The sequence below is a fragment of the Ranitomeya variabilis genome, chromosome 2 (assembly GCF_051348905.1).
Source record: "Ranitomeya variabilis isolate aRanVar5 chromosome 2, aRanVar5.hap1, whole genome shotgun sequence".
NCBI lineage: Eukaryota > Metazoa > Chordata > Amphibia > Anura > Dendrobatidae > Ranitomeya > Ranitomeya variabilis.
This window is the reverse complement of record NC_135233.1, coordinates 989,698,538-989,724,254: the sequence shown is the minus strand read 5'-3', so window position 1 is coordinate 989,724,254 and position 25,717 is coordinate 989,698,538. Positions and strand designations below refer to the sequence as shown.

General features: G+C 42.0%; 1 protein-coding gene across 1 annotated transcript in view; it reads left to right on the top strand.

Moving 5' to 3' along the window:
- Positions 1 to 25,717, top strand: part of SNED1 (sushi, nidogen and EGF like domains 1) — a 290,708-nt gene that overhangs the window by 164,280 nt on the left and 100,711 nt on the right. The window contains exons 19-20 of the mRNA XM_077291025.1: positions 7,073 to 7,189; positions 17,080 to 17,181. Of these exons, the coding sequence (XP_077147140.1) occupies positions 7,073 to 7,189; positions 17,080 to 17,181 (219 nt within the window). The remainder of the gene's footprint in view (positions 1 to 7,072; positions 7,190 to 17,079; positions 17,182 to 25,717) is intronic.

Below are 25,717 nucleotides of genomic sequence, written 5' to 3'. Positions count from 1 at the left end.
TGATTCTCCTGAGGTCCTTGAACCGGTCGGCATTCTGAAAGAAGGGATGGTCCTTTCTGCCATTTCTCCTGATTTACGGTGGGTTCTTCAGGAATTTCAGGCTGATAGACCTGATCGCTGTCCTGTGGGGAAATTGTTTGTTCCTGACAGATGGACTAGTAGAGTGATTTCTGAGGTTCACTGTTCTGTGTTGGCTGGTCATCCTGGTATTTTTGGTACCAGAGATTTGGTTGGTAGGTCCTTTTGGTGGCCTTCGTTGTCACGTGATGTGCGTTCTTTTGTGCAGTCCTGTGGGACTTGTGCGCGGGCCAAGCCTTGTTCCTGTGCTAGTGGGTTACTTTTGCCATTGCCGGTCCCTGAGAGGCCCTGGACGCATATTTCTATGGATTTTATTTCTGATCTTCCGGTTTCCCAGAGGATGTCGGTTATCTGGGTTGTTTGTGACCGGTTTTCTAAGATGGTTCATTTGGTGCCTTTGCCTTAATTGCCTTCCTCTTCAGAGTTGGTTCCGTTGTTTTTTCAGCATGTGGTTCGTTTGCATGGTATTCCGGAGAATATTGTGTCCGACAGAGGTTCCCAGTTTGTTTCTAGGTTTTGGCGGGCCTTTTGTGCTAGGCTGGGCATTGATTTGTCTTTTTCTTCTGCATTTCATCCTCAGACAAATGGCCAGACCGAGCGAACTAATCAGACTTTGGAGACTTATTTGAGATGCTTTGTGTCTGCCAATCAGGATGATTGGGTGGCCTTTTTGCCATTGGCCGAGTTTGCCCTTAATAATCGGGCTAGTTCGGCTACTTTGGTTTCGCCTTATTTTGTAGTTTTAGTTTTCATCCTCGTTTTTCTTCTGGGCAGGTTGAGCCTTCTGACTGTCCTGGTGTGGATTCTGTGGTTGACAGGTTGCAGCAGATTTCGGCTCATGTGGTGGACAATTTGGTATTGTCTCAGGAGGAGGCTCAACGTTTTGCTAAGTCTACGTTCACATTTGCGGTCGGCGCCGCAGCGTCGGGCGCCGCAGCGTCGCCGCATGCGTCATGCGCCCCTATATTTAACATGGGGGCGCATGGACATGCGTCGCACTTGCGTTTTGCGCCGCATGCGTCCCTGTGGCGCCCACGTCCGGGCGCAGAGGACGCAGCAAGTTGCATTTTTGCTGCGTCCAAAATCAATCAAAAAAAGGACGCATGCGGCGCAAAACGCAGCGTTGTGCATGCGTTTTGCTGCGTTTTTGTTTGCGTTGTGCGTTGCGGCGCCGACTCTGCGGCGCACAACGCAAATGTGAACGTAGCCTAACCGTCGTCGGTGTGTTGGTTCCCGGCTTCGGGTTGGGGATTTGGTTTGGTTGTCTTCCCGTCATGTTCCTATGAAGGTCTCTTCCCCTAAGTTTAAGCCTCGGTTTATTGGTCCTTATAGGATTTCTGAGATTATTAATCCGGTGTCTTTTCGATTGGCGCTTCCGGCCTCTCTTGCTATCCATAATGTCTTCCATAGATCTTTATTGCGGAAATATGTGGTGCCCGTTGTTCCCTCTGTTGATCCTCCGTCCCCTTTTTTGGTTGATGGGGAGTTGGAGTATGTGGTTGAGAAGATTCTGGATTCTCGTTTTTTGAGGCGGAGGCTTCAGTACCTTGTCAAATGGAAGGGTTATGGCCAGGAGGATAATTCTTGGGTTTTTGCTTCTGATGTCCATGCTGCTGATCTGGTCCGTGCCTTTTATCTGGCTCGTCCTGATCGGCCTGGGGGCGCTGGTGAGGGTTCGGTGACCCTTCCTCAAGGGGAGGGTACTGTTGTGAATTCTGCTTTTGGGTTCCCTCCGGTGGTAGTAGGTGGTAATGCAGTTGTCCCTGGGTTGCAGTCCTGGTCAGGTGTGTCTGCTGATTGCAGTTCTGACTGGGGTATTTAGGTGTGCAGGATTCATTAGTCCTTGCCAGTTGTCAATTGTTGTTGGGAGGTGTTGGACCTCTGCCTGGTTCCTCCTGCCTTTCTGCCAAATCAGCAAAGATAAGTGTCTGGTTTTTTTTTCCTGTGGCACACATGCTGTGTGCTTCACAATTCAGTGCTATTCTTTGTGTTTTCTTGTCCAGCTTAGATTGTGTCAGTATTTTCTCAGTCTTGTTGGATTCTCTGGAGTGGCAGATATACATTCCATGTCTTTAGTTAGATTGTGGAACTTTTTGTATTATCTGTTGTGGATATTTTTGGAAGGGTTTTAATACTGACCGCCTAGTAATCTGTCCTATCCTTTCCTATTTAGCTAGAGTGGCCTCTTTTGCTAAATCCTGTTTTCTACCTACGTGTGTCTATTCTTCTCCTACTCACAGTCATTATTCGTGGGGGGCTGCCTATCCTTTGGGGGTCTGCTCTGAGGCAAGATAGCATTCCTATTTCCATCTATAGGGGTATTTAGTCCTCCGGCTGTGTCGAGGTGTCTAGGGTTTGTTAGGCACACCCCACGGCTACTTCTAGTTAAGGTGTTAGTTCAGGATTTGCGGTCAGTACAGGTTCCACCGACTCCAGAGAAAGTTTTCATGCGGCTCCAAGGTCACCAGATCATAACAGGGAACACATAAACAACAGAATATAACTCCAAGTAAATCAAAGTTCTGTGAAATCAAACTGTCCACTTAGGAAGCAACACTGTTTGACAATCAATTTCACATGCTGTTATGCAAATGGAATGAACAACAGATGGAAATTATTGGCAATTATCAAGACACTCAATAAAGGAGTGATTCTGCAGGTGGGGACCACAGACCACATCTCAGTACCAATGCTTTCTGGCTGATGTTTTGGTCACTTTTGAATGTTGGTTGTGCTTTTACACTCGTGGTAGCATGAGACGGACTCTACAACCCACACAAGTGGCTCAGGTAGTGCAGCTCATCCAGAATGGCACATCAATGCGAGCTGTGGCAAGAAGGTTTGCTGTGTCTGTCAGCGTAGTGTCCAGAGGCTGGAGGAGCTACCAGGAGACAAGCCAGTACACCAGGAGACATGGAGGGGGCCATAGGAGGGCAACAACCCAGCAGCAGGACTGCTACCTGAGTCTTTGTGCAAGGAGGAACAGGAAGAGCACTGCCAGAACCCTGCAAAATGACCTCCAGCATGCCACAAATGTGCATTTGTCTGCACAAACTGTTTGAAACTGAATCCATAAGGATAGTCTGAGTGCCCGACGTCCACAGATGGGGGTTGTGCTCACAGCCTACACCGTGCAGGAAAATTGGCATTTGCCACAGAACACCAGGATTGGCAAATTCACCACTGGTGCCCTGTGTGCTTCACAGATGAAAGTAGGTTCACACTGAGCACATGTGACAGACGTTACAGAGTCTGGAGATGCTGTGGAGATCAATCTGCTACCTGCAACATCCTTCAGCATGACCGGTTTGGCAATGGGTCTGTAATGGTGTGGGGTGGCATTTCTTTGGATTGCCGCACAGCCCTCCATGTGCTCGCCAGAGGTAGCCTGACTGCCATTAGGTACCGAGATGAGATCCTCAGACCCCTTGTGAGACTATATGCTAGTGCGGATAGCCCTGTGTTACTCCTAATGCAGGACAATGCCAGGCCTCATGTGGCTGGAGTGTGTCAGCAGTTCCTGCAAGATGAACGCATTGAAGCTATGGACTGGCCCGCCCGTTCCCCAGACCTGAATCCGATTGAACACATCTGGGACATCATTTCTCACATCATTGCACCACAGACTGTCCAGTAGTTGGCGGATGCTTTAGTCCAGGTCTGGGAGGAGATCCCTCAGGAGACCATCCACCGCCTCATCAGGAGCATGCCCAGGCATTGTAGGGAGGTCATACAGGCACATGGAGGCAACACACACACAACATCGGGAGACCTTGGTGGCCATTCAACTGGCCCATGACGACCATCATGATGATGTTGCCCTCTTTATGCACTGAAGATGGCACATTCCTTGAGTTTTTCCAGCAAGATGGTGCACCGTACATTATGGGTGTCAGGTCCGAGCATTCCTACATGAACAGTTTCCTGGGAAGTGGATTGGTTGTCGTGGGCTAGTTGAATGGCCACCAAGGTCTCCCGATCTGGCCCCCTTAGACTTTTATCTTTGGGGTAATCTGAAGGCAATTGTCTATGTTGTGAAGATACGAGATGTGCAGGATCTGAAACAACGGATACTGGAAGCTTGTGCTAGCATTTCTTCTGCGGTGTTGCTATCAGTGTGTCAAGAGTGGGAGAAGAGGGTTGCATTGACAATCCAACACAATGGGCAGCACATTGAACACATTTATAAGTCGTCATAAACTTGTAAATAACTCATGAAAGAATAAAGCTACGATAAAACCAAGCACACCATTGTTTTTCTAGTGAAATTCTCAATAAGTTTTATGTGTCACATGACCCTCTTCCCATTGGGAAAAATAAAGTTGGATCCAAAATGTCCGACTTCAAAATAGCCGCCATGGTCACCACCCGTCTTAAAAGTTTTCCTCCTCCCATATACTAATGTGCCACAAACAGGAAGTTGATATCACCAACGAATCCCATTTTATTTAGGTGTATCCATATAAATGGCCTGTATTTGAGACCAACATTGGCTAGGTCTTTAAGGGGTTAAATCTTTCCACAAATCAGATACTACAGGCATGAAATAGCCTTTAATCTTAGCTTCATGGATCTCAATGAGAAGATTTCGTGAAATAACATAATAAACTGCCTGGAGCCGTGGCCCATGAATTGTGACTGGACTTGACCTTTTCCAGTTTTGGTTGTTCTATGACTCACCAAATCAAGAACTGTTTTCTCATCTTGAACTTCCAGTAAATACTAAGATTTAGCCTTTTTATTCCAATATATTTCACTGTTGTAATATGATAGAAGTGTTTATTGGATTGTTACATTGTTCCAAATAACTCTATAAGATTGTGGGGTATAGAAATACTTACCGTATTCTCCATTCCTTTGCTTGTCTTTCCGTTTGATTGTTTTAAAGAGTAACTAAACTTTTACTGATTTTACATAATTGTGTCCAGCATGGAAAATTTTACAAATCACTTCATTATGGAATTTGTCTCCATTACTGTAAAAAATTGCATATAAATAGGTCCAAAACCCTGCTGTTCCCCTGTCCATGTGACTGCCTTGAGCTGCAATGATATTAGAATGTAGAAAGCAAGAGATATCGGCAGCAACCAGTTATAAAGATACTGTGCAATAAACCAAGAAACAGACAATATAAGCTGCACAGAAGGATTGTTCTTGGCAAAAACATGGACCAGTACCCATATGATAGACAAAGCAACCTGAATATTAAAAGTGTGAAACTTTATTAATAGGACAAATAAATACACAAACGTCAATAAAAAACAACTAAAAAGAAATTATTTGTTTATGCACAAAACACCAAATCTCCACACTGGAAAATAAAAGATGTGGAAGCACAACTCCTCCAAATTACATACAAGTGTATAGACGCAAATGTTGAAATAGAAAATAATAGCATAGAAACATATGACAAAGTAATAACGGAATGTACCGATGGAAAGTGTTTTTCAAATAATAAGCAAAAATACAAGTAAATCTAATTAGACAGATAATGACACAAATCCAAAAAATATAAACAAGACGTGTGACAATATAACATTAACCAAAATCTAGAAAATGAGGCTACAGACCCCTCGTGTTACGCCAGTAGCATCTAGCTTCTTCAGGGGTGATATTAGAATGTACTCATTTGGAGGACAGTTGATGGCAGTGAAAGGGTCAGCTCAGCACGTGTGTCTCTCACCAAGGTTCGGGGGTCACACAAGTGTATATTTTCTCATGCGAGAGCGTTTGAATCGAGTGTGATCCAATTCTCTCTCATGAGAGGATCCTATCACAGGTGTGGAAAAGAAGTAGAACTTAAGTTCTCCATTGTCGGAGTCAGCGAATGTTGGACTGCACTCAGATGACATCCGAGTGCTGTCCAATATTTCACACTCACCTATAGATTTGTATCCAAATTCAGGAGCCTCTCTCGGCATGCTGCAATTGTTTTCTCATGTTGAATTGATATGAAAAAAAAAAATTGCATATCTGCATTGCCCCATAGTATAACAATAGGCCAAGTGCTATCCGATAAAAGATCAGATCGCACTCGGCCGTGTTATACGCCCTTAAGGTGTGTGTACATGGACTGACCGGTGGCACTAAACGACTGCTGATTGGTATATATTTATTAATCGGCGGTCGTTTACAAGCCCTTGTACTCAGGCAGACCGCGGCAAACGTTGCGCACTATAATAGATCATTCGGTGCATCTGCTGCCATTGTTTATAGAGGATGATGCGCTGCCAATAACGATTATCTTTTATACTACACAAAATATTATTTCACTAGCTTTTTGCTTGTTCATTGGGTAATTAGCATCCTGTTTATACTGCAGGATTATCGTGAACCAGCTTCATGGAACGCTCATTCACGATAATCTGTCACCTTAACTATGGTGACAGTCCTGCTGCAGGAGATTGGTCTGATGAGCACAACACTGATTTTGAGTAGTGCCAGCATTAGTACTGCAGTTGGCTATATTCTGGTATCAATGCGTCTGATGTGGACAAATAGTCTTGGGAAATACAGTAGTGTGGATCCTACTTGCATGCAATTTTTGTTTAACCAATGAAGACAAATCTGCTAAAACTAAAGTGATTTGCAAAATTTCCATGCTGGACTAAATGATTAAGTAAAAAAGAACTTTATTCTTTAAAGAGAAACTGTAAGGTTCACTCAGTCCCCCAAACTGCCACCATTTTGTTATATAGTCCTATTCCTGCTTTTGAGTAAAGTCCTTTTATGTCCCAAACAGATCCAGCGTATAACTCGGACGAGTGCTATCCGATGGTTCATTGGATAGCACTCATTCCAATGTTATAGTATCGTCCCCAGTCAGGAACGGTATCGCTATGTCTTACTGAGCAAGCGCAATGGAGCCGGTCATCAGCGCACTGCATGCTAAAGGATACTATTAGATGTTTTTATCCATTTTAAATTAGTGTTAACATAGTATCAGGTTGATCTTGTTGAGCCTATACATTATCTTCTATCCTTTATGTTCTAGAGATCTTGGGACCGTGTTCTTCTTCTCCATGTCAGAACAATGGAGTATGCAGAGAATCAGACAATACATATTTATGTGACTGTCCGGCTGCATATACTGGGATCCTTTGTGAGAACCGTGAGTATCCTCTAGGTTTTTATACATCTATTCACAGAAAAAAAAAAATAGACTGAACTCTTGACTCCAATTAAAACTTTTTTAAGGGTAAGTTTTTCTGAGCTGCCAATCTAATTTCTATTGTGCCTGAATACATTCCAGCAATCCTACAAAAGCAGAGTTTCCATTTTCTATGCTTTGTTCATAGCCCTTACAGTGACCTGATATTTTGGACACAGTTTTTTCTTTAAATCAAAGTTTTACATTAGAAACATGAATACCATGAAGTTAAAACCAAATAAGCAATGTAAGACGCATGTGGAAAAAAATAAAAAAAAAACAAGGCCAAAACTTGTCAGTCAGTAATACTACTCCCCAAACTGATGGCGCTTCTCGAAATATCATCTTGTCTGTTGTTGGCTACGTTCACATGATGAGTATTTGGTCAGTCTTTCATACTGACGTCTGAATGGGGCCTAAAGTAAAGTACTTTCCTGTCTCTAAACCTTTTGAACCCTCTAAGTGATACAAATGACTGAACATTGCGAGTGTACCAGTATGTAATTTCCAGATATTGAGAAAATCCAGTGTGCAAACTGATCATTATTGGACATTGCTCTGATGTCATATTGGAGTCTGGTCTGCAATGCATCTATTGTAAAACACTGTAATATGGCACATTGAGGACACACAGGAGAGACCCACGATGAGCTCTGATACTAAACTGGTAGCCATTAAAATGAATGGATGCCTGCTGATTTAATTTGGTGTCATGTAATACTTTTTCTTCATGTTGCAATTTCCCTGTCAATAATCACCGAACACTTGGGTTTCTTCACTGGGTAATATCCAAGTAGAAAAGCTTTTATGCATATCTGTAATGCTAGATTTACATTTCAGCAGTGCTGTCCGCCGAGCACTACATCAGGGTTTCTATTGGAATCCCTGAAAAACCATATTCCGACTGGAATTCCATCGGAGCCATTCAGTTGAATGAAGCTGATGGTGATACTGAGATGACTGACCTCCGTCCTGGCAGTAATCGTCTTTTTCAGACATGCACAGAATCATTGCTTGTTGTATTTTTGTGCATGTTTGAAAAAGATGAATTCTGCCAGGACGGCTCGATTCAAGTGAATGGCCCCGTTGTGGTTCCCGTCATAATACAGTTTTTCAGGAGCACTGTATAAATGTGAACCTAGCCTTAACATACTGTTCATTTCTAAGTGAAGCAAATGTGAAATCTTGTAATTTTGTAATATATCCTTAGTATCTTTTTTTTTTTCTGTTTTCTTTTAATATGATCGCTGATAAATCAGTTTTTCCTAATACACGTTTTGGCTTAATGATGTTTGCCATTTATTAATTGTGGGTCTTATTAGCAGTGCTGGGACTAAATCATAAACCTGTGTGCCAAATTTGCAGCACAATTTGACAGAACCTAGTTGACCAAAGTAAACCAACTAATAGACGGTTTAAACAAACTAGTCTAAAGATGCGCCAAATGTATCAAATAGCATGAGTCACTTTAATTCCAGGGTCTTAAAGTTAGAAAGCTTTAGTACATCCGTCCCTTTTGTGTCTGAGCAGATGATAATGTATGACATAACCATGCATACGTCCGTATGTAAAAAGATGTTTCACATCCAAAACAAAATGTCCAAATGTGCATAATGGGGTCATTTTGCATCTTTGTGGCACAAATTATGACTATTTTGTTTGGAAAATGATCACTGAATGCAGAATTATATTTCCTGTCAAAATAAGCATGAATCAGATGGATCTCAATGTATGTCATTGGGTCCACCAGTCACCATTGATCTCTATTGGTGTGACAAATCCAGCATGGAGTCAAGGCTCCTGCATGGATTGTTAACAGTCACTAAAGGCTGATAATTGTCTTAGATTGTTCACCAGATACTTATTAAGCTGAACCTCTGGCATGAAAGTGGTTATCTGTTTTTAGGAAAAACTAGAGCAAATGTATGTTTCATAGTTTTAAGGTTGAAAGAAGACACAAATCCATTGAGTTTAACCTATAACCTAACATGTTGATTAAGAGGAAGGAAAAATCTCATGAGGCAGATGCTAATTGATCCAAATTAGAGGGGGTATCTGGAACTTTACAAAAAAAAAAGAAATGTACCTAAGCACTAACAGCCAGCTAAATGCAAGTTACCCGCCTGTTGTGTGCGGCACCGTTTTTCTCCGACACCGCTCCTGCCAGGAATGCAGAAGCCTCTGCTGACATCACATCTACAGTACAGAGTGGAGGCTTCTTTTCCTTACTGTTCTGTGGACGGGGCAGGACTTCCGGCATCATTGAGATTGACAGCTGGATCCCCCGCTACCTAACTGGGGGAGCCAGCAGTAAGTCAGAATGACGCGGGAGTCCCGCCCTGTCGCATAAGCAGAGGCAGCTGAATCCCCGGCAGGAGTGGTATGTGATTCTCTGTGCCAGGGAAGAACGGTGTGTAGCATAATTGGCAGGAAATTTGCAATTACCTGCCTGTTAGTGCTTAGGTACATTTTAGATTTTTTAAGAAAGGCATCCTGGCCCTTCTTGAACTTTTTAGTGACTCAACCATTACGACATCATGTGTCAGAGAGCGCCATAGTCTCACTGCTCTTACAATAAAGAATCGCCATCTGTGATTATCATTGGACCTTCTTTCCTGTAGATGCATATGATGCCCTCTTGTCATTGTCGTAGTCCTTGGTGTAAAAAGATCATTAGAAGGATCTCTGTACTGTCCGTTCATATATTTGTACATTATAAGAAGATCGCCACTAGACCTTTCATTTTTTCAAACTGTGTGACTTCAAGTTTTATAACCTGTCTTGGTATTGCAGACCCCCCATTCCCTTAATAACCTTGGTCGCTCTTCTCTGCACCCGCTCTCATTCAGCTGTTTCCTTCTTATACACCAGAGACCAAAACTGTGCACAGTATTCTAAGTGTGGCTGCATAGAGGCAAAACTATGTTCTTGTCATTAGCATCTATGCCTCTTTTAATGCATCCCATTATTTTATTAGTCATGGCAGCAACTGCCAAGGCTAATAAATAAATAAATAGCTGCCTGGCACTGGTCACTAAAGTTAAATTTGCCATCCACCCAAGCACCCAAGTTTTTTCTTACATCCTAGTTTTTTCACTAACAGTTTTACCATATAGCAGATAAACTAGTTCTGCAGAGCAGTTAACCAGCAAGGTATTATGTCTTAAGGCATTGACATATATATTGAACACAAAAAGAAAAATATGCCACACAGAGAATGTAAAAACAATTACAGTAATTTTTATTGTGAAAATGTATTAAATATATAAATAAGTACCAGATAAAAAGGAGATCCAAAGATATAGGGGAGGACATATAAAAGGTTGCTAATCATGCAAGCATATAACAATACAATACATTACACTCTAGATCAGTGTTGCCCAAACTCCAGTCCTCACGGACCCCACGGGTCATGTTTTCAGGATTTCCAGAGTGTTGCACAGGTGAGACAATTCCTGATGCCTTGATGATACTTCCACTACTTGAGCAATACTAAGGAAATCCTGAAAGCACGACCCGTGGGGTCCGTGAGGACTGGAGTTTGGGAAACACTGCTCTAGATGAAGCTTAGGTGAAACGTGCGTCACCTGTGCTCCTGTGGGTGGATATGTACTTTACATGCAATACGGTTATTTGTTCATAGGTATTTGCTTTTTTTCTGGCTGCTGGGATATCCATGGCTTAAACTAACCTTCTAATTATACCTCCTATGTTTGCTCAAAGTAAGATATACTTGTCAATTTATCCCATACTTTTGATATGAAAAAGGCTGCCACAAGAGGTGGCAAGTTCTCCTTCAGTGTAAGTCTTCAAACAGAGAGAGGCTGGACAGACATCTGTCTTAGATGGTTTAGTGAATCCTGCATTGTGCAGGGGGTTTGACATGATGACCCTGGAGGTCCCATCCAACTCTAACATTCTATGATGCTATGATATGTCCCTGAATCATGATACATTTTGGAGTGTTATCTGTGTCTCTTTATCCCTACCCAGTTGAGTGTTACAATCTGTGAATGTGTAAAAGGTTTTTTACCATCAGGGTCTGATTCAATTTGATATTGCACCCGCTCTTTATGTAAGATATATTTAGCTATGCCTACATACTGTTCCTTATTCTTACATACAAATTGTGTGAAAAAGTGTTTGCCCCCGTCCTGATTTCCTATTCTTTTCAATGTTTGGCACACTTAAATGTTTCAGATCACCAAACAAATGTAAATATTAGACAAAGATAACACAAGTAAATACAAAATGCAGGTTTTAAATGAAAGGCTTTATTATTAAGGGAATAAGAAATCCAAACCTACAGGACCCTGTGTGAAAAAGTGATTGCCCCACCCCTTAAAACATAAATTAACTGTGGTTTATCACATCTATAATATCACAATATTTACATTTGTTTGGTGATCTGAAGCATTTACGTGTGACAAACATGCAAAAACTAGGAAATAAGGAAAGAGGCAAACACTTTTTTACATAACTGTATATTGTAGCCACTACTTGCGTCCTTACCCACTTTTTTTGTATGTCATCACATGGCTGTTTGGATCTCTTTTTTACCTGATACTTTTTTCTATATTTAATACATTTTCACAATAGAGATTGTTTTTATATTCACTGTCTGTCATATTTTTCTTTTTGTGTTCATTTAGTACATACCGTATATACTCGAGTATAAGCCGACCCGAGTATAAGCCGACCCCCCTAATTTTGCAACAAAAAACTGGGAAAACTTATTGACTCGAGTATAAGCCTAGGGTGGAAAATGCCCCATATAATGCTCCATGCAGTTATGGCCCCATAGATGCCCCATATAATCTTTATTTTTTATTTTTATATAGCGCTAACATATTCCGCAGCGCTTTACACACATTATCATCGCTGTCCCCGATGAGGCTCACAATCTAAATTCCCTATCAGTATGTCTTTGGAATGTGGGAGGAAACCGGAGAACCCAGATGAAACCCACGCAAACACGGAGAGAACATACAAACTCTTTGCAGATATAATGCTCCATGCAGTTATGGCCCCATAGATGCTCCATATAATGCTCCATGCAGTTATGGCCCCATAGATGCCCCATATAATGCTCCATGCAGTTCTTTATGGCCCCATAGATGCTCCATATAATGCTCCATGCAGTTATGGCCCCATAGATGCCCCATATAATGCTCCATGCAGTTCTTTATGACCCCATAGATGCCCCATATAATGCTCCATGCAGTTCTTTATGACCCCATAGACGCTCCATACAGCATTGTGCCACATGTAATGCTGCTGCTGCAATAAAAAAAAAATTACATACTCACCTCTCGTCGCTGCCCGCTGCTCCTCAGCGCCCCGTCTCTCCGCACTGACTGTTCAGGCAGAGGGCGGCGCGCGCACACTAATACGTCATCGCGCCCTCTGACCTGCACAGTCACAGCAAGAGGATGGGAAGACAGAGCGGTGCCCGGCGGATGGAACACGGACAGGTGAATATGAAATACTAACCTGCTCCTGGCGCTCCTGACGCTGTCCCTGCCTGTCCCATGGTACCGCAGCTTCTTCCTGTAATGAGCGGTCACTGGTACCGCTCATTAGAGTAATGAATATGCGGCTCCGCCCTTATGGGAGTGGAGTCCATATTCATTACTGTAATGAGCGGTACCACGTGACCGCTGAATAGAGGAAGAGCTTCAGCGCGGGAGACCATGGGACAGGCAGGGACAGCGTTTGGAGTGCCAGGAGCAGGTGAGTATGCGACAGTCCTCTCTCCCCTTCACCCGCCGACCATGACTCAAGTATAAGCCAAGAGGGGCACTTTCAGCCCAAAAATTTGGGCTGAAAATCTCGGCTTATACTCAAGTATATACGGTAATTATACATTTAATTTCCTCTGGCCAAGTGCCATTTCTCAGCCCAAATTCCTGCTCAATATTAATTTATCCTCCTCTGTATTGATTACCTTTGAAAAGTTTAGTATCATCTGCAAATATTGATATTTTACTCTGAATAAGTAGGGGCACACATACAAATCATGGGACCCCACTGCAGAAGTCTTAATTGCCCCACCCCCCCCTTTTAAAAAAAATTGTCTGGGTCACATCTTGTTTTCACAGTAACAGGAGGGCATACCTCCCGTCTTTTATAGACTGAGAAGGACACGTGATGCAGCATTTACAATTGTGCCACTATTGACGTCCCTTACCATTTACACTTTCTACGATACCCCTTTCATGCCCCTCATAGAGTATGATGCTCCCCATATTCCCCCCATATTCAACATGATACCATCAAAGTGAATTCTCCATCAGAATTTGTCCCAAAGTGACCTAAGCAAAGTATGATGCCCATCACATTATGATGTCTTTATAGTTCACCCACCCAATATAATGTCCCCACCATTAGCACCCATAGAATGATGTTGTCATCCAAAGTATGATGCCACCACTGGACCACTCACACAATATGATGCCCCCCACAACTCCATACACACAGTATAATGACCACACAGCCCCCCACATACAGTATGATGGCTACATGGTGTATGATCCACATTATGATGTGATGGCATCATAACCCCCACACAGTATGCTGGCCCTGCAGCCCTTCCATGTACAGTGTGGTGGCCCCACAACCTTACTATAAGCTGTATGATGGCCCAACAGCCCCTTATATACTTGTGACGGCCCCACAGCCCCCCACACAGTATAATGCCCGCATAGTCCCTCTATACACGGCATGATAGCACCGCAGCCCCCTTATGCACAGTATGATGGACCACGCAGCTCTACTACACGCAATATGATGGCCCGTATCCCCACGTACACACTATGATGCCCCCACAGCCTGCACAACTACTGACAGTCAAAATAATATTTAAAACAAACTGTAAAAAACTACTCACCAATCTGCATTCCCTTAATTCACTACACCACTTTGTGCGGCATGCAATCTTAGGCTTCATGCAGCAGGCTCAATCTATTAACGTCATTGTGTCTGATGAGTTGAGCCTCAGACACACAGGATGAATGTCAAAAGAGGAAGCCATCAGCTCTCTTCTCCACCATTGTTTTCAATTGTATCTGCATCCTGAAGATGCAGATCCAGTTGAAATTCAGGTCTCAGGCTCCACGTGGTGTGTTGCTATGGATGGTTTACATCTGCTCATGAGCACATATATATCCATAGTCATAAGTTTATGTATATTCAAACGCATAAGCACATGTACACCCATACTTATTATCATATGTATACCCCTCATGAGCAAACTTGTATCCTTACTCATGAGCACATGTAAACCCCTTGTTATAAGTTCACATATACCACTTCTCATAAGCACATGTATTTCCCTACTCATAAGTTCACATATAATCGTTCTCATAAGCACATATTTACCCCTACCCATAAGCACATATGTATGCCCCTAGTTATGAGCACTGTAGCAAAGCCAGGTAGGCTAGGCTTAAATCATAGCTCTACAGGCGCTGATTGTTTGCCCCTGGCTAGCTCTGCATATATCCAGGCTAGGTAGGTTAAGCTTAAATCCTAGCTCTGTAGGCTTTGATTATTTGCACCTGGCTAGCTCTGCATATACTCAGGCTAGGTAGGCTAGACTTAAACCCTAGCTCTATAGGCTTTGATTATTTGCCCCTGGCTAGCTCTGCATATACCCCGGCTAGGTAGGCTAGGCATAAATCCTAGCTCTACAGGCGCTGATTGTTTGCACCTGGCTAGCTCTGCATTTATCCAGGCTAGGTAGGTTAGGCTTAAATCCTAGCTCTATAAGCTTTGATTATTTGCCCCTGGCTAGCTCTGTATACATCCAGGCTAGGTATTGACTTCAGTCAGTCTGCTGTGGGAAACTGACCAGACAGGATTGGATTCAAGACATTAAGAGAGAAGCCAGAATCTCTCTGAGAAGAGACTGCACAGGCCATGTGCACCAATCTGCCAGTATCACTGGTTGCTGGTGACAATAGCTGTTGTGTTTTGACCAGACTGGAACTAGCGCATCGATGTGTGAGGAGCCAGGGTCTGTTCTGTTTAGTTAGCGTCTGGACAAGGCTAATGATTTTGTGTTTATGGTCTTGTTTTGGTAATGTCCAACCAGTGGAAATAAGAGTCACATTGTTTGACCCAAGAATCCAGTGCCTGTGTGATCGCTATCTACTGCCTACCTGAGAGCGTAAATCCCTACAGCACACATAAGCCCTACAAATAAGCCCCTAGTCATGAGCACACGTGTACCCCTTCTCATAAGCTCCCATATACCACTACTTATAAGCACATGTATACTTCTTTAACCCCTTCCCGACATGTGACGGTATAGTACGTCACATGTCGGGACCCCCGCTTTGATGTGCGCTCCGGCGGTGAGCGCACATCAAAGTCGCGACATGTCAGCTGTTTTTTACAGCTGACATGTGCGCGCAATAGCGGCGGGTGAAATCGCGATCACCCGCCGCTATTAACTAGTTAAATGCCGCTGTCAAACTCAGACAGCGGCATTTAACTACCGCATCCGGCCGTGCGGCCGGATATGAGCGCATCGCCGACCCCCGTCACATGATCGGGGGTCGGCGATGCTCCTCCATTGTAACCATAGAGGTCCTTGAGACCTCTATGGTTACTGATGCCGGCCTGCTGTGAGCGCCCCCCTGTGGTCGGCGCTCACAGCACACCTGCATTTTAGCTACATAACAGCGATCTGATGATCGCTGTTATGTAGCAGAGCCGATCGGGCTGTGCCTGCTTCTAGCCTCCCATGGAGGCTATAGAAGCATGGCAAAAGTAAAAAAAAAAAGTTTTTAAAAATGTGAAAAAAATAAAAAAAACATAAAAGTTTAAATCACCCCCCTTTCGCCCCAATCAAAATAAATCAATAAAAAAAAAAAAAAACCTACACATATTTGGTATCGCCGCGTTCAGAATCGCCCGATCTATCAATAAAAAAAAAGCATTAACCTGATCGCTAAATGGCGTAATGAGAAAAAAATTCGAAACGCCAGATTTACGTTTTTTTGGTCGCCACGACATTGCATTAAAATGCAATAACGGGCGATCAAAAGAACGTATCTACACCAAAATGCTATCATTAAAAACGCCAGCTCGGCACGCAAAAAATAAGCCCTCACCCGACCCCAGATCACGAAAAATGGAGACGCTACGAGTATCGGAAAATGGCGCAATTTTGTTTTGTTTTGTTTTTTGCAAAGTTTGGAATTTTTTTTCACCACTTAGGTGAAAAAGAACCTAGTCATGTTAGGTGTCTATGAACTCGTAGTGACCTGGAGAATCATAATGGCAGGTCAGTTTTAGCATTTAGTGAACCTAGCAAAATAGGCAAGCAAAAAACAAGTGTGGGATTGCACTTTTTTTGCAATTTCACTGCACTTGGAATTTTTTTCCCGTTTTCTAGTACACGACATGCTAAAACCAATGATGTCGTTCAAAAGTACAACTCGTCCCGCAAAAAATAAGCCCTCACATGGCCAAATTGACGGAAAAATAAAAAAGTTATGGCTCTGGGAAGGAGGGGAGCGAAAAACGAAAACGGAAAAACGGAAAAAGCTCCGGGGGTGAAGGGGTTAAAAAAAAAAAATAGAAAAGCTGTACGATTAATGAACTGCAGCCAGATTACTTGTTGATGGTCTCCTTATAGTAACACATTTTTTTTCTTTACAGCATAACGCAAAAATGAACAAGAAAATTAATGAAAACAGAAAAAATTCGTAGTAAAGTTATATTACAACTATATTAGATTTTACATGTGCTCTTTGTTATAGCCACTGTTAATGAAAAGTGACGCTTCACTTTGTCTATGATGACACTCTAGTGATCTGCCCTCTCTCATGAGTTTGCCCCAGATTTGTCCGATGGCTGTGCCTGTAGGAATGGGGGGCGCTGTGCTGATGGAAACAACACCTGTCATTGCCTGCCCGGGTTCTTCGGTCTTCATTGTGAATACGGTAAAATTGAAGTGCATGTTGAACTTATTTTGATATTCTTATTGTTTTGAGTATGAAACAACTTGTTATATTGCTTGTGTCATCTATTTATATTGCTCTCATTTGATCGGTTTATTGCAAATAGCTGAAAGTTTGTAAATTTTGTTAATATACCATATTTGCAATGGAGAATTATTATTAGTTGTATCATATGTGATCACCATCCCTTTAAATCAATATGAGGATGTTTTATAGGTTCCAAATTTTTTGCTATAAATGAGTTTTCCACTTTTAGAAAAGTGGATGCCAACCGGTCAGATACTAGTAAAAACTCAGAGTTAGTGCTCACCGTCCCTCGGTCCAGCATCAGCTCTCCGTGACTTCTCCGGTGTCTGTGTTTTGGCTGCAGTGGTGAAGTCCTACGACAGCACGCAGCCATTCACTGAGCTCCGCAACTTTGCTGTTGTCGTTGGCTCGAGCCTTTAAGCTCAGTGTTTGGCTGCAGGAGTGATGCAGGCTGTAATCATGACATCACCGCTGCAGTCAAAATACGTAGAGACCAAGAGAGGGTGAATACTGTCTCTATTTGCTTTCTTTACTACTATCTGATCTGGTGGAGTCCACTTTTCTCAAAGTGGAAAATCCCTTTAAGTTGTTTGCATGTATAAAAATAAAATTCTCCCTCTATTTCGATTGCCTGCATGGAATAGTTTCTTCAGGTCAGCTTTCTTACTTTTCCTGTACCTCTACATAGACTTAAGGCTCATTTGCACAGGTCGTTTGCAGCCAATAAACGAGCAGTGTTTGACTATATAAAAGTTGAACGGCTCCCATTAATTTGCTTGTTAACATGGCCGGCACAAGTAGTATGGAGACAAAACTACCTCTGCAGCATGCATGTTCTCGGCAGCACATCGCCCTGTGTTTTACGCCGCCATAAAAAGTCATCGAACTACCAAGATTCGCATTCATAGGTCAGGGGCACACGGCAGTAGATTCTCTCATTCAAGAGAATTGTGATAGCATAGTGTGATACGATTCTCTATTATGAGAGAATCTGAGCACACTCTGAGGAGAAAGTAGATTGCAAAATTTCATCATCTTCTCTTTTTAGGCATATTTTTCTTTATTTTTCTTTACGGGAATGTGTCACATACATTTTTTTTAAATGATCAATAATACCACATACAAGGGACAAATACCGTCACACCATGACCAGATCACATATTGCCACCACATAGTAACTGAATAATATCACATACAAGGATCAAATACTGCTATATCATGACCCGACCACATAATACCGCCACATAGTGTAAAAACAAGGAATACAAAACAGGCAAAATGACTGTAACCCTGTAAACATGATAACCAAGCAAAATTATAAAGATACAGTTAACAAAAACCTGTAGATTTAAATAATATGGACTACACCCATACTAGATAAGCAAAAACCACTAAAAAATGGTGCGCAGAGTCCAAATAATGCAAAACGTAATTTTATTAAATATAAACATAAATGACAAGGAAAATGGACAGTAATGGGTAAAAAACCTACAACCTTACAACCTACATGGAGCACATGGAAACCAAACAAACCTCCCCATGCATATCGCATAAACAATAATCATAGAATGTAAAACAGCGGTATATTCACCCTGCATGTTTAAGTACATATGTGCTGTCAGTATCAACCAAAACACACAGGTACAACATTGCCTCCATAGATATGAACGTACTCAATGTGACCCAAACGTAACCCATATAGGGAACATACTGGCGATATAGCAGAGGAATATGTCGGCTCCAGCCCACCCCGACGCGCGTTTCGGTGTATCCTTCTTCAGGGGGCGAATAGTGACCAAATAGTACAGTACTTATCATTAATAAAAAACCCACAATACTAATATTACCAACCATAAGTGCCCTTATACACAGGAGCTCTGCACTGCACATTGGATCGCACTCGAACCGATTAAAACCATGTTGTGAGCGAGCCCATAGGATGCATTTGTGCACAGGCTGATGATTGGGAATGATCTTTCTTAAAAAACCTCTTCACCGATTATCAGCCCATGTGCACCATTAGGACTATTTCAGGAAATCCAAGTAAATCAAGAGGGAACTAGGACTTATGTTTGTGAATAATAATAAAGGTTTTAAAGGTTTTCTGGAAGGCATTTATAAATTCTGCTTTTTTTTTTACCAATGTTTGTTCCCATCTGTGTTCAGCTTGTTGCTGTATTGTGACTTGTGTTAGTTTATTTCTATGGTAATAAATTACATTACTGCAGCTAATGTCAAATCTCTGTTACATTAGACTCAAATAACAGGATTTATGGTTAATTTCATATGGGAGAAAATGCACATTTTTTTGTCTTGATCTGTATAATGCAGTCACCACGTCAAAGTTTTAATCATCACAATAAGAAAAAAGCAAATTTAGAAACCTTGTCACTGTAATTTGTAAAAAACACGTAAATATCAAAATGTAGCCGAGATAATAATGCAGAAGGAGCAACAGTGACAATAACAAATGGAGCCAGTAATCTTGGATCTACCTATCTTCCTTTCTGTAGGTAGACTATATGTAAAAAAGTCAGTGCAATTATGAGGACATAATAAAAAAACAACTGTGCGCCCCTGAGCTAGATGAGTTTAGGAAAATTCTAAGTAGCATGTCCTAACAGGATACAGAGAAGCCAGCACTCCACGTTGAAACCATGCCTACCAATGGCACATGGCTTAGCAGCTATTACCTCAATTTTACCAGTGAAATTGGCAACTATTGATCACTCCATGCAGGTGTGGTTTTTTTTTTATCAAAAACATTTTTATTTTTACACCTTACAAAATGGTTGATGAAAATAATTAAATTACACAACATTTTCCCAAGAAATTGAGTATAATTTTGTATCAATCATTGTTTATTACAAGAATGCAATGCCCAATCTTCCTCCTCCCCGTCTCACCTCCCGTGAGAACCATACGCTAAGGTGTTTCTTATCTGAAATATTAAGTCACTTTTAAAGAAGAATTAAATTATTGTGCCATCTCTTGCCAATGCCTCAGACACCACCGCTGGACATTTACTCCATGCCCCCCACTGTTTACCAAATTTCACAATGGCCCCTCTTTTGATGTGTATTTTTTCCATCAGAATGGTGGTATTTAAGCAACTCATAGCCTCTCCTGCTGGCTGAGCAATTCTTGCCAACCAGTGGATAGCTACGGTCTTTCTGGATTGATACAGTATTTTGGCTATAGCCAGTTGTCGTGGGAATGAATTCCCATTATCTCCCACATAGCCCAAGGCACACACACTTTAGGGCTAAGGCTATGTGCACACGTTGCAGATTTCCTGCGGATCTGCAGCGTTTTTTCCGTGCAGAAACGCTGCAGATTCACAAGTGATTTACAGTACAATGTAAATCAATGAAAAAAAAAATGCTGTGCTAATGGTGCGGAAAATTCCACGCGGAAACGCTGCGGATTAAAAAGGAGCATGTCACTTCTTTTGTGCGGATCTGCAGCGTTTTTGTACCCATTCCATTATAGAAATCTGCAGGGGTAAAAATGCAGGAAATCCGCTGCAAATCCGCACAAAATCCGCATAAAAAACGCATCAAATCCGCACCTGCGTTTTCTGCCAAGAGATGCAATATCCGCACGAAAACTTCCAGAGGCAAATCCGCAACGTGTGCACATAGCCTAAGAGAAATTTTAATTTTAAAGACCTTGAGAATCAATCTACCCTCCTCCTCCCACAACCCAACCAGGTGAGCGCAGTTCCAGAACATACAGACCAAGTCTGCTCCATCTTCCCTACAAAGTGGGCAACAATTATCTGTCCTGAGGTCCATCCTGAGTAGTACTTTTGGAGTTCTATATACTCTGTATGAGAAATATTTGTGATCTTTCCCTGAAGACTCTAAAATATCATCCCACTCCTCTGAAGTAATTTGTTCCATATCCTTCTCCCACCTGGATTTAACTACAGCCAGGAATTTCAGAACCCCATGCTAGAAAAATGTTAGTCCCCCTTGAGACTCCGCCCAGGCTCCACCCTAGCTCCACCTCCACAATCCCACTGCCCACTCTTGGAGAACTTCACTTCTGCACCACATCTTCACCAATCACACATTAACAGTTTCCATCGAACACCATATCACATACATAGCCAGCAGCTTTTGTTTTGTTCAAAAGATTTCTTTAAATCTGCCCCACGACAAAGTAGACTCTTTTGGCCAGGCCCTACTCTACTCTAACCTATTAAACATTTCTTAAAATATATCCAATATTCTTTTTAGGTATATTTTTCTTTAAGGGAATGTGTCACATACATTTTTTTAAATGATCAATAATACCACATACAAGGGACAAATACTGTCACACCATGACCAGATCACATATTGCCACCACATAGTAACAGAATAATATCACATACAAGGATCAAATACTGCTATATCATGACCCGACCACATAATACCGCCACATAGTGACCGAATACTACAATACTTATCATTAATAAAAAAAAACACAATACTAATATTACCAACCATAAGTGCCCTTATACACAGGAGCTCTGCATATTGTATATAGTCTACAGGTAATACAAGGATCACCAGTGACATTATACACAAGAGCTCTGTATATTGTGTACCGATAATAAAGGGATCACTAGTGCCATTATATACAGAAGCTCTGTATACAGTGTATATTGTACAGGTAATACAGTGATCACCAGTGTCATTATGCACAGGAGCTCCGTATATAGTGTCAGTGTACAGGTAATACAGGGATCACCAGTGACATTATAAACAAGAGCTCTGTATATACTGTCAGTTTACATGTAATAGTGATCACTAGTGAAATTATACATACAAGCTCTGTATATAGTGTCAGCGTAAAGATAATACAGTGATCATAGTGTCAATATACAGGTAGTTTCGTGATCACCGGTGACATTATGCACAGCAGCTTTGTATATAATATACAGTATATAATAATATACAGTATATAGTGTGAGTGTACAGGTAATACACTGACTCAACGGTGACGTCTCTAGTTGAAGTCCTACATCTTTGCTTTTCTTCTTCATCAAGCGCAGAACGTCATCCCTTCTACAAGCCAGGACTCATCTCTCCACTTCCAGAGCATATTCCCCACTTTTCCCCCAAACTTCTACACTACGCAGCTGAATACAGACGTGCACCCACCATTAATATATAATTAGTTATTATGCAACCCACCATTACAAATATAAATTGTAATCCACCACTGTGCCCCCAATAATTATAAATAACCACATTTCTCACCCAATAAATATAAATTAATTAGTATAGGTTCCCCCAATTCATTATCAGTCACACTCATGCATCCTCAGCACCCCCCCACTCTGTACCTCCTGCTCCCCGATTCATTATATTTACATGTCCCTCTCCACCCCAATTCATTATGTCATGCCCTCTCTCTCCCGCACCCCCACCCTCAATTCATCATCATTTGGTCTCCCTCATCCTCGATACAGCATCATTTGCTCTCCGCCACACTCAATTTGTCATTTACTCTCCCCACCCTCAAGTCACGATAATTTGCTGTCCCCCATCCCCATCTCAATTCATCATTCTTTGCTCCCCCCACCCTCAATTCATTATCATTTGCTCTCCCCCCACCCTCAATTCATTATCATTTGCTGTACCACACCCTCAATTCATCATTATTAGCTCTCCTCACCCTCAAGTCATCATTTCCTGTCGCCCGTCCACACCCTCAATTCATCATTTGCTTTCCCACACCCCAATTCATCATTATTTGCGCTTCCCCACCTCAATACATCATTTACTGTCCCTCGTCCCACAACCTTAATTCATCATCATGTGCTCCATCATAAGCCCATTTAATTAATTTTATTTTTTTTAAAGTTTTTCATACTTACCTCTCATACGGTTCCTTGCAGGCCCTCTGCTTCTGATGTCATGGTGAGTGGCGTAAGTACATGTTGGCACGTATGCAATGACATTGTGTGTGCGCCGTCACCAGCGCATCACAGAAGAAGCAGAGGGACTCCCTTGGACAACTTTTCCGTGGAGCTCCAGGAAGGCTCCCTGTGCCTCAATTCATTATAATATGCTCCCCCCACCCTCAATTCATCATAATTTGCTGTACCCTGCCCTCAGTTCATCATTATTTGCTCTCCCCATCCCCCACCCTCAAGTCATCATTTGCTGTCGCCTGTCCTTCACCCTAAATTCATCATTTGCTATCCCACTCCCCTATTCATCATTATTTACGCTCCCCCACCTCAACACATCATCATTTACTATCCCGCGTCCCACAACCTCAATTCATCAGCATTTGCTCCCCTCAAGCCCATTTAATTCATTTTATTAAAAAAAGTGGTGGTATTAGTCTGAATTGGATTCTCATAGTGGGCACCATCACATATTACTATTTTAGGATGCATTATGGGTCTACAAATCCTTTTTATTATATTATATGTAGTTTTATGGCAGTTGACTTAGAGGGCATAAAGAAAGCCTGGTCTGGATGAATTACTGATTCAATAACTGTACTTAGTTGGGAGGCCAGAATTTTAGCCAAAATCTTAGCATCTGTTGTCAGCAATGAGATAGACCTGTAAGAATCAGGCAGTTCTCTATCTTTTCTTTCCTTAGGCAGAACAACTATTACTGCCTCATATACCGTAACGACTTTGATAACACCCTTGATAAAAATGCATTATTAATCATTTCCATGTAGTTCGGTAATATTTCTTCCTCAAATTGTTTATTCATTTCTATCAGAAGACCGTCTGATCCAGGATCCTTATCATTAGCCATTTTTCCAACAACCTGATTAACTTCTTTCAAGGAAATTGGTTACGGTAATCTGAAAATCCTCTATCGTTATTCTCCAGACAAGGGAGAGTTATTTCTGAGAGGTAATCCGACAAATATCTTGCGAGTAATTGGCCTTAGACAAATATAGATTAGAATAGAAGCTATACAAGACCTTTAGTATATCAAGGGTTCTATCGGCACTATTGTCCTCTATATCCCTCTGACATATAACAGCATCTTCTTTTAGGGCCTTGGCCATCTTTGCAAGTAACCAACCCGTAGTTTCTCCCTTCTCATAGAATTGCTGTTTTAATAACATAGGAAAGATATATATCTTGGTACTGTGTTAGCCAGTAGATAGAAAAAATACTGTATTTAGAATTGAGAGTCCTCAGTGGTTGATACCTTTTAATGGCTATTTGAAAAGATGGTAACAAATTGCAAGCTTTCGAGACTACTCAGGTCCCTTCATCAGGCGTAGACTGTCATGTCGGACACTGTCCAGACCAGGTCGTCTGACAGACAGCGGTAATTCCGCGTTTGACCACTGTTTGCTCATTGGCGTCGGCTAGTTTTCATCTGGCTGCTCCGGGATTAATTTATCTGATCCTCTGATTGGAAGCTGGGCCATGCCCATTTCCTTTAAATGGTTCTCCTGATCTTTGGGCGTCGCCGATTATAGCTTCTGTCTTATCCGTAGTTATCTCGGTCCGGAGTGGAGAGCTGGTTGTTGGAGAATCGTTGCTGGTGGTGTATTTTCCTTTGTCTTATTTACTACTTCCTATATTTGTATTTTTTGCCCTGCACCTTTATAGTGTATTCCTGATTGACTGCGGCGTGGTGTATATTTTCCTTTATCCTTGTTTGTTATAACTGTTGGTATTGGTCTATTGCATTCACTGGGTGGTGGGCGGTGGTGTTCAGTCTAGGGCTGAATCAGGAGTCAGGGTGAGGGTGGAGGCCTGAACATGCACACCTTCAGTGTAAACTTCAGATAGAGGGTCAGACAGGGTTTCCCTAGTCTGAGGGAAATTGCAGGGGCCCGGGTTATTAGCTCTCGCGCTCCTTGTATCCCCGTGACATAGACTAATACAAATTCTGAAGAATCACATATTTATGCACAATACAGCCCAGAAAAAAATGCCATAGATAAGACAGGTGATGTGAAGCAGAACTACGATTATGTGAGAGTGATAAACAGCTGTTTCCTTAAATATTGGAACAGTTCATAGATAAGGAGTGTGAATGTTTTATTGTCCTCTGATTGGGGTCTGGTTCTGTGTTATGATGCCCCCACACGGTCTAAGGAGCAAATTCCTTAATTGATGTAAAAAGACATGAATCCATGCGACACATTCATTCCTGCACTGAGTGTGTCAAAGGTCGTCATCAGCTTATATTCCCAGACTCTTCTGTCTCTCTGAGATTTGAAATTACCCTTTAATACAAGTAATCTCATGTCCATGGTGCTGTGATCAGGGAGACAAATTTTTTTTGCCACAGATAGATCTATTCTTTTTTCTCTTATTGAGTGGTGATGAGAGTTCATCCTTGTTCTCAGTTTTTGCCCTGTCTCCCCTACATACAGACCCCCAGTTGGACATTTAGTACAAATAATTAGGTACACCACATTAGATGTGATGCAGCTGAAAGTACCTGGGATCGTGTAGTCCTGATGTGAATTGGGGATCTTTATCTTGTCCGTGGTCATAAAT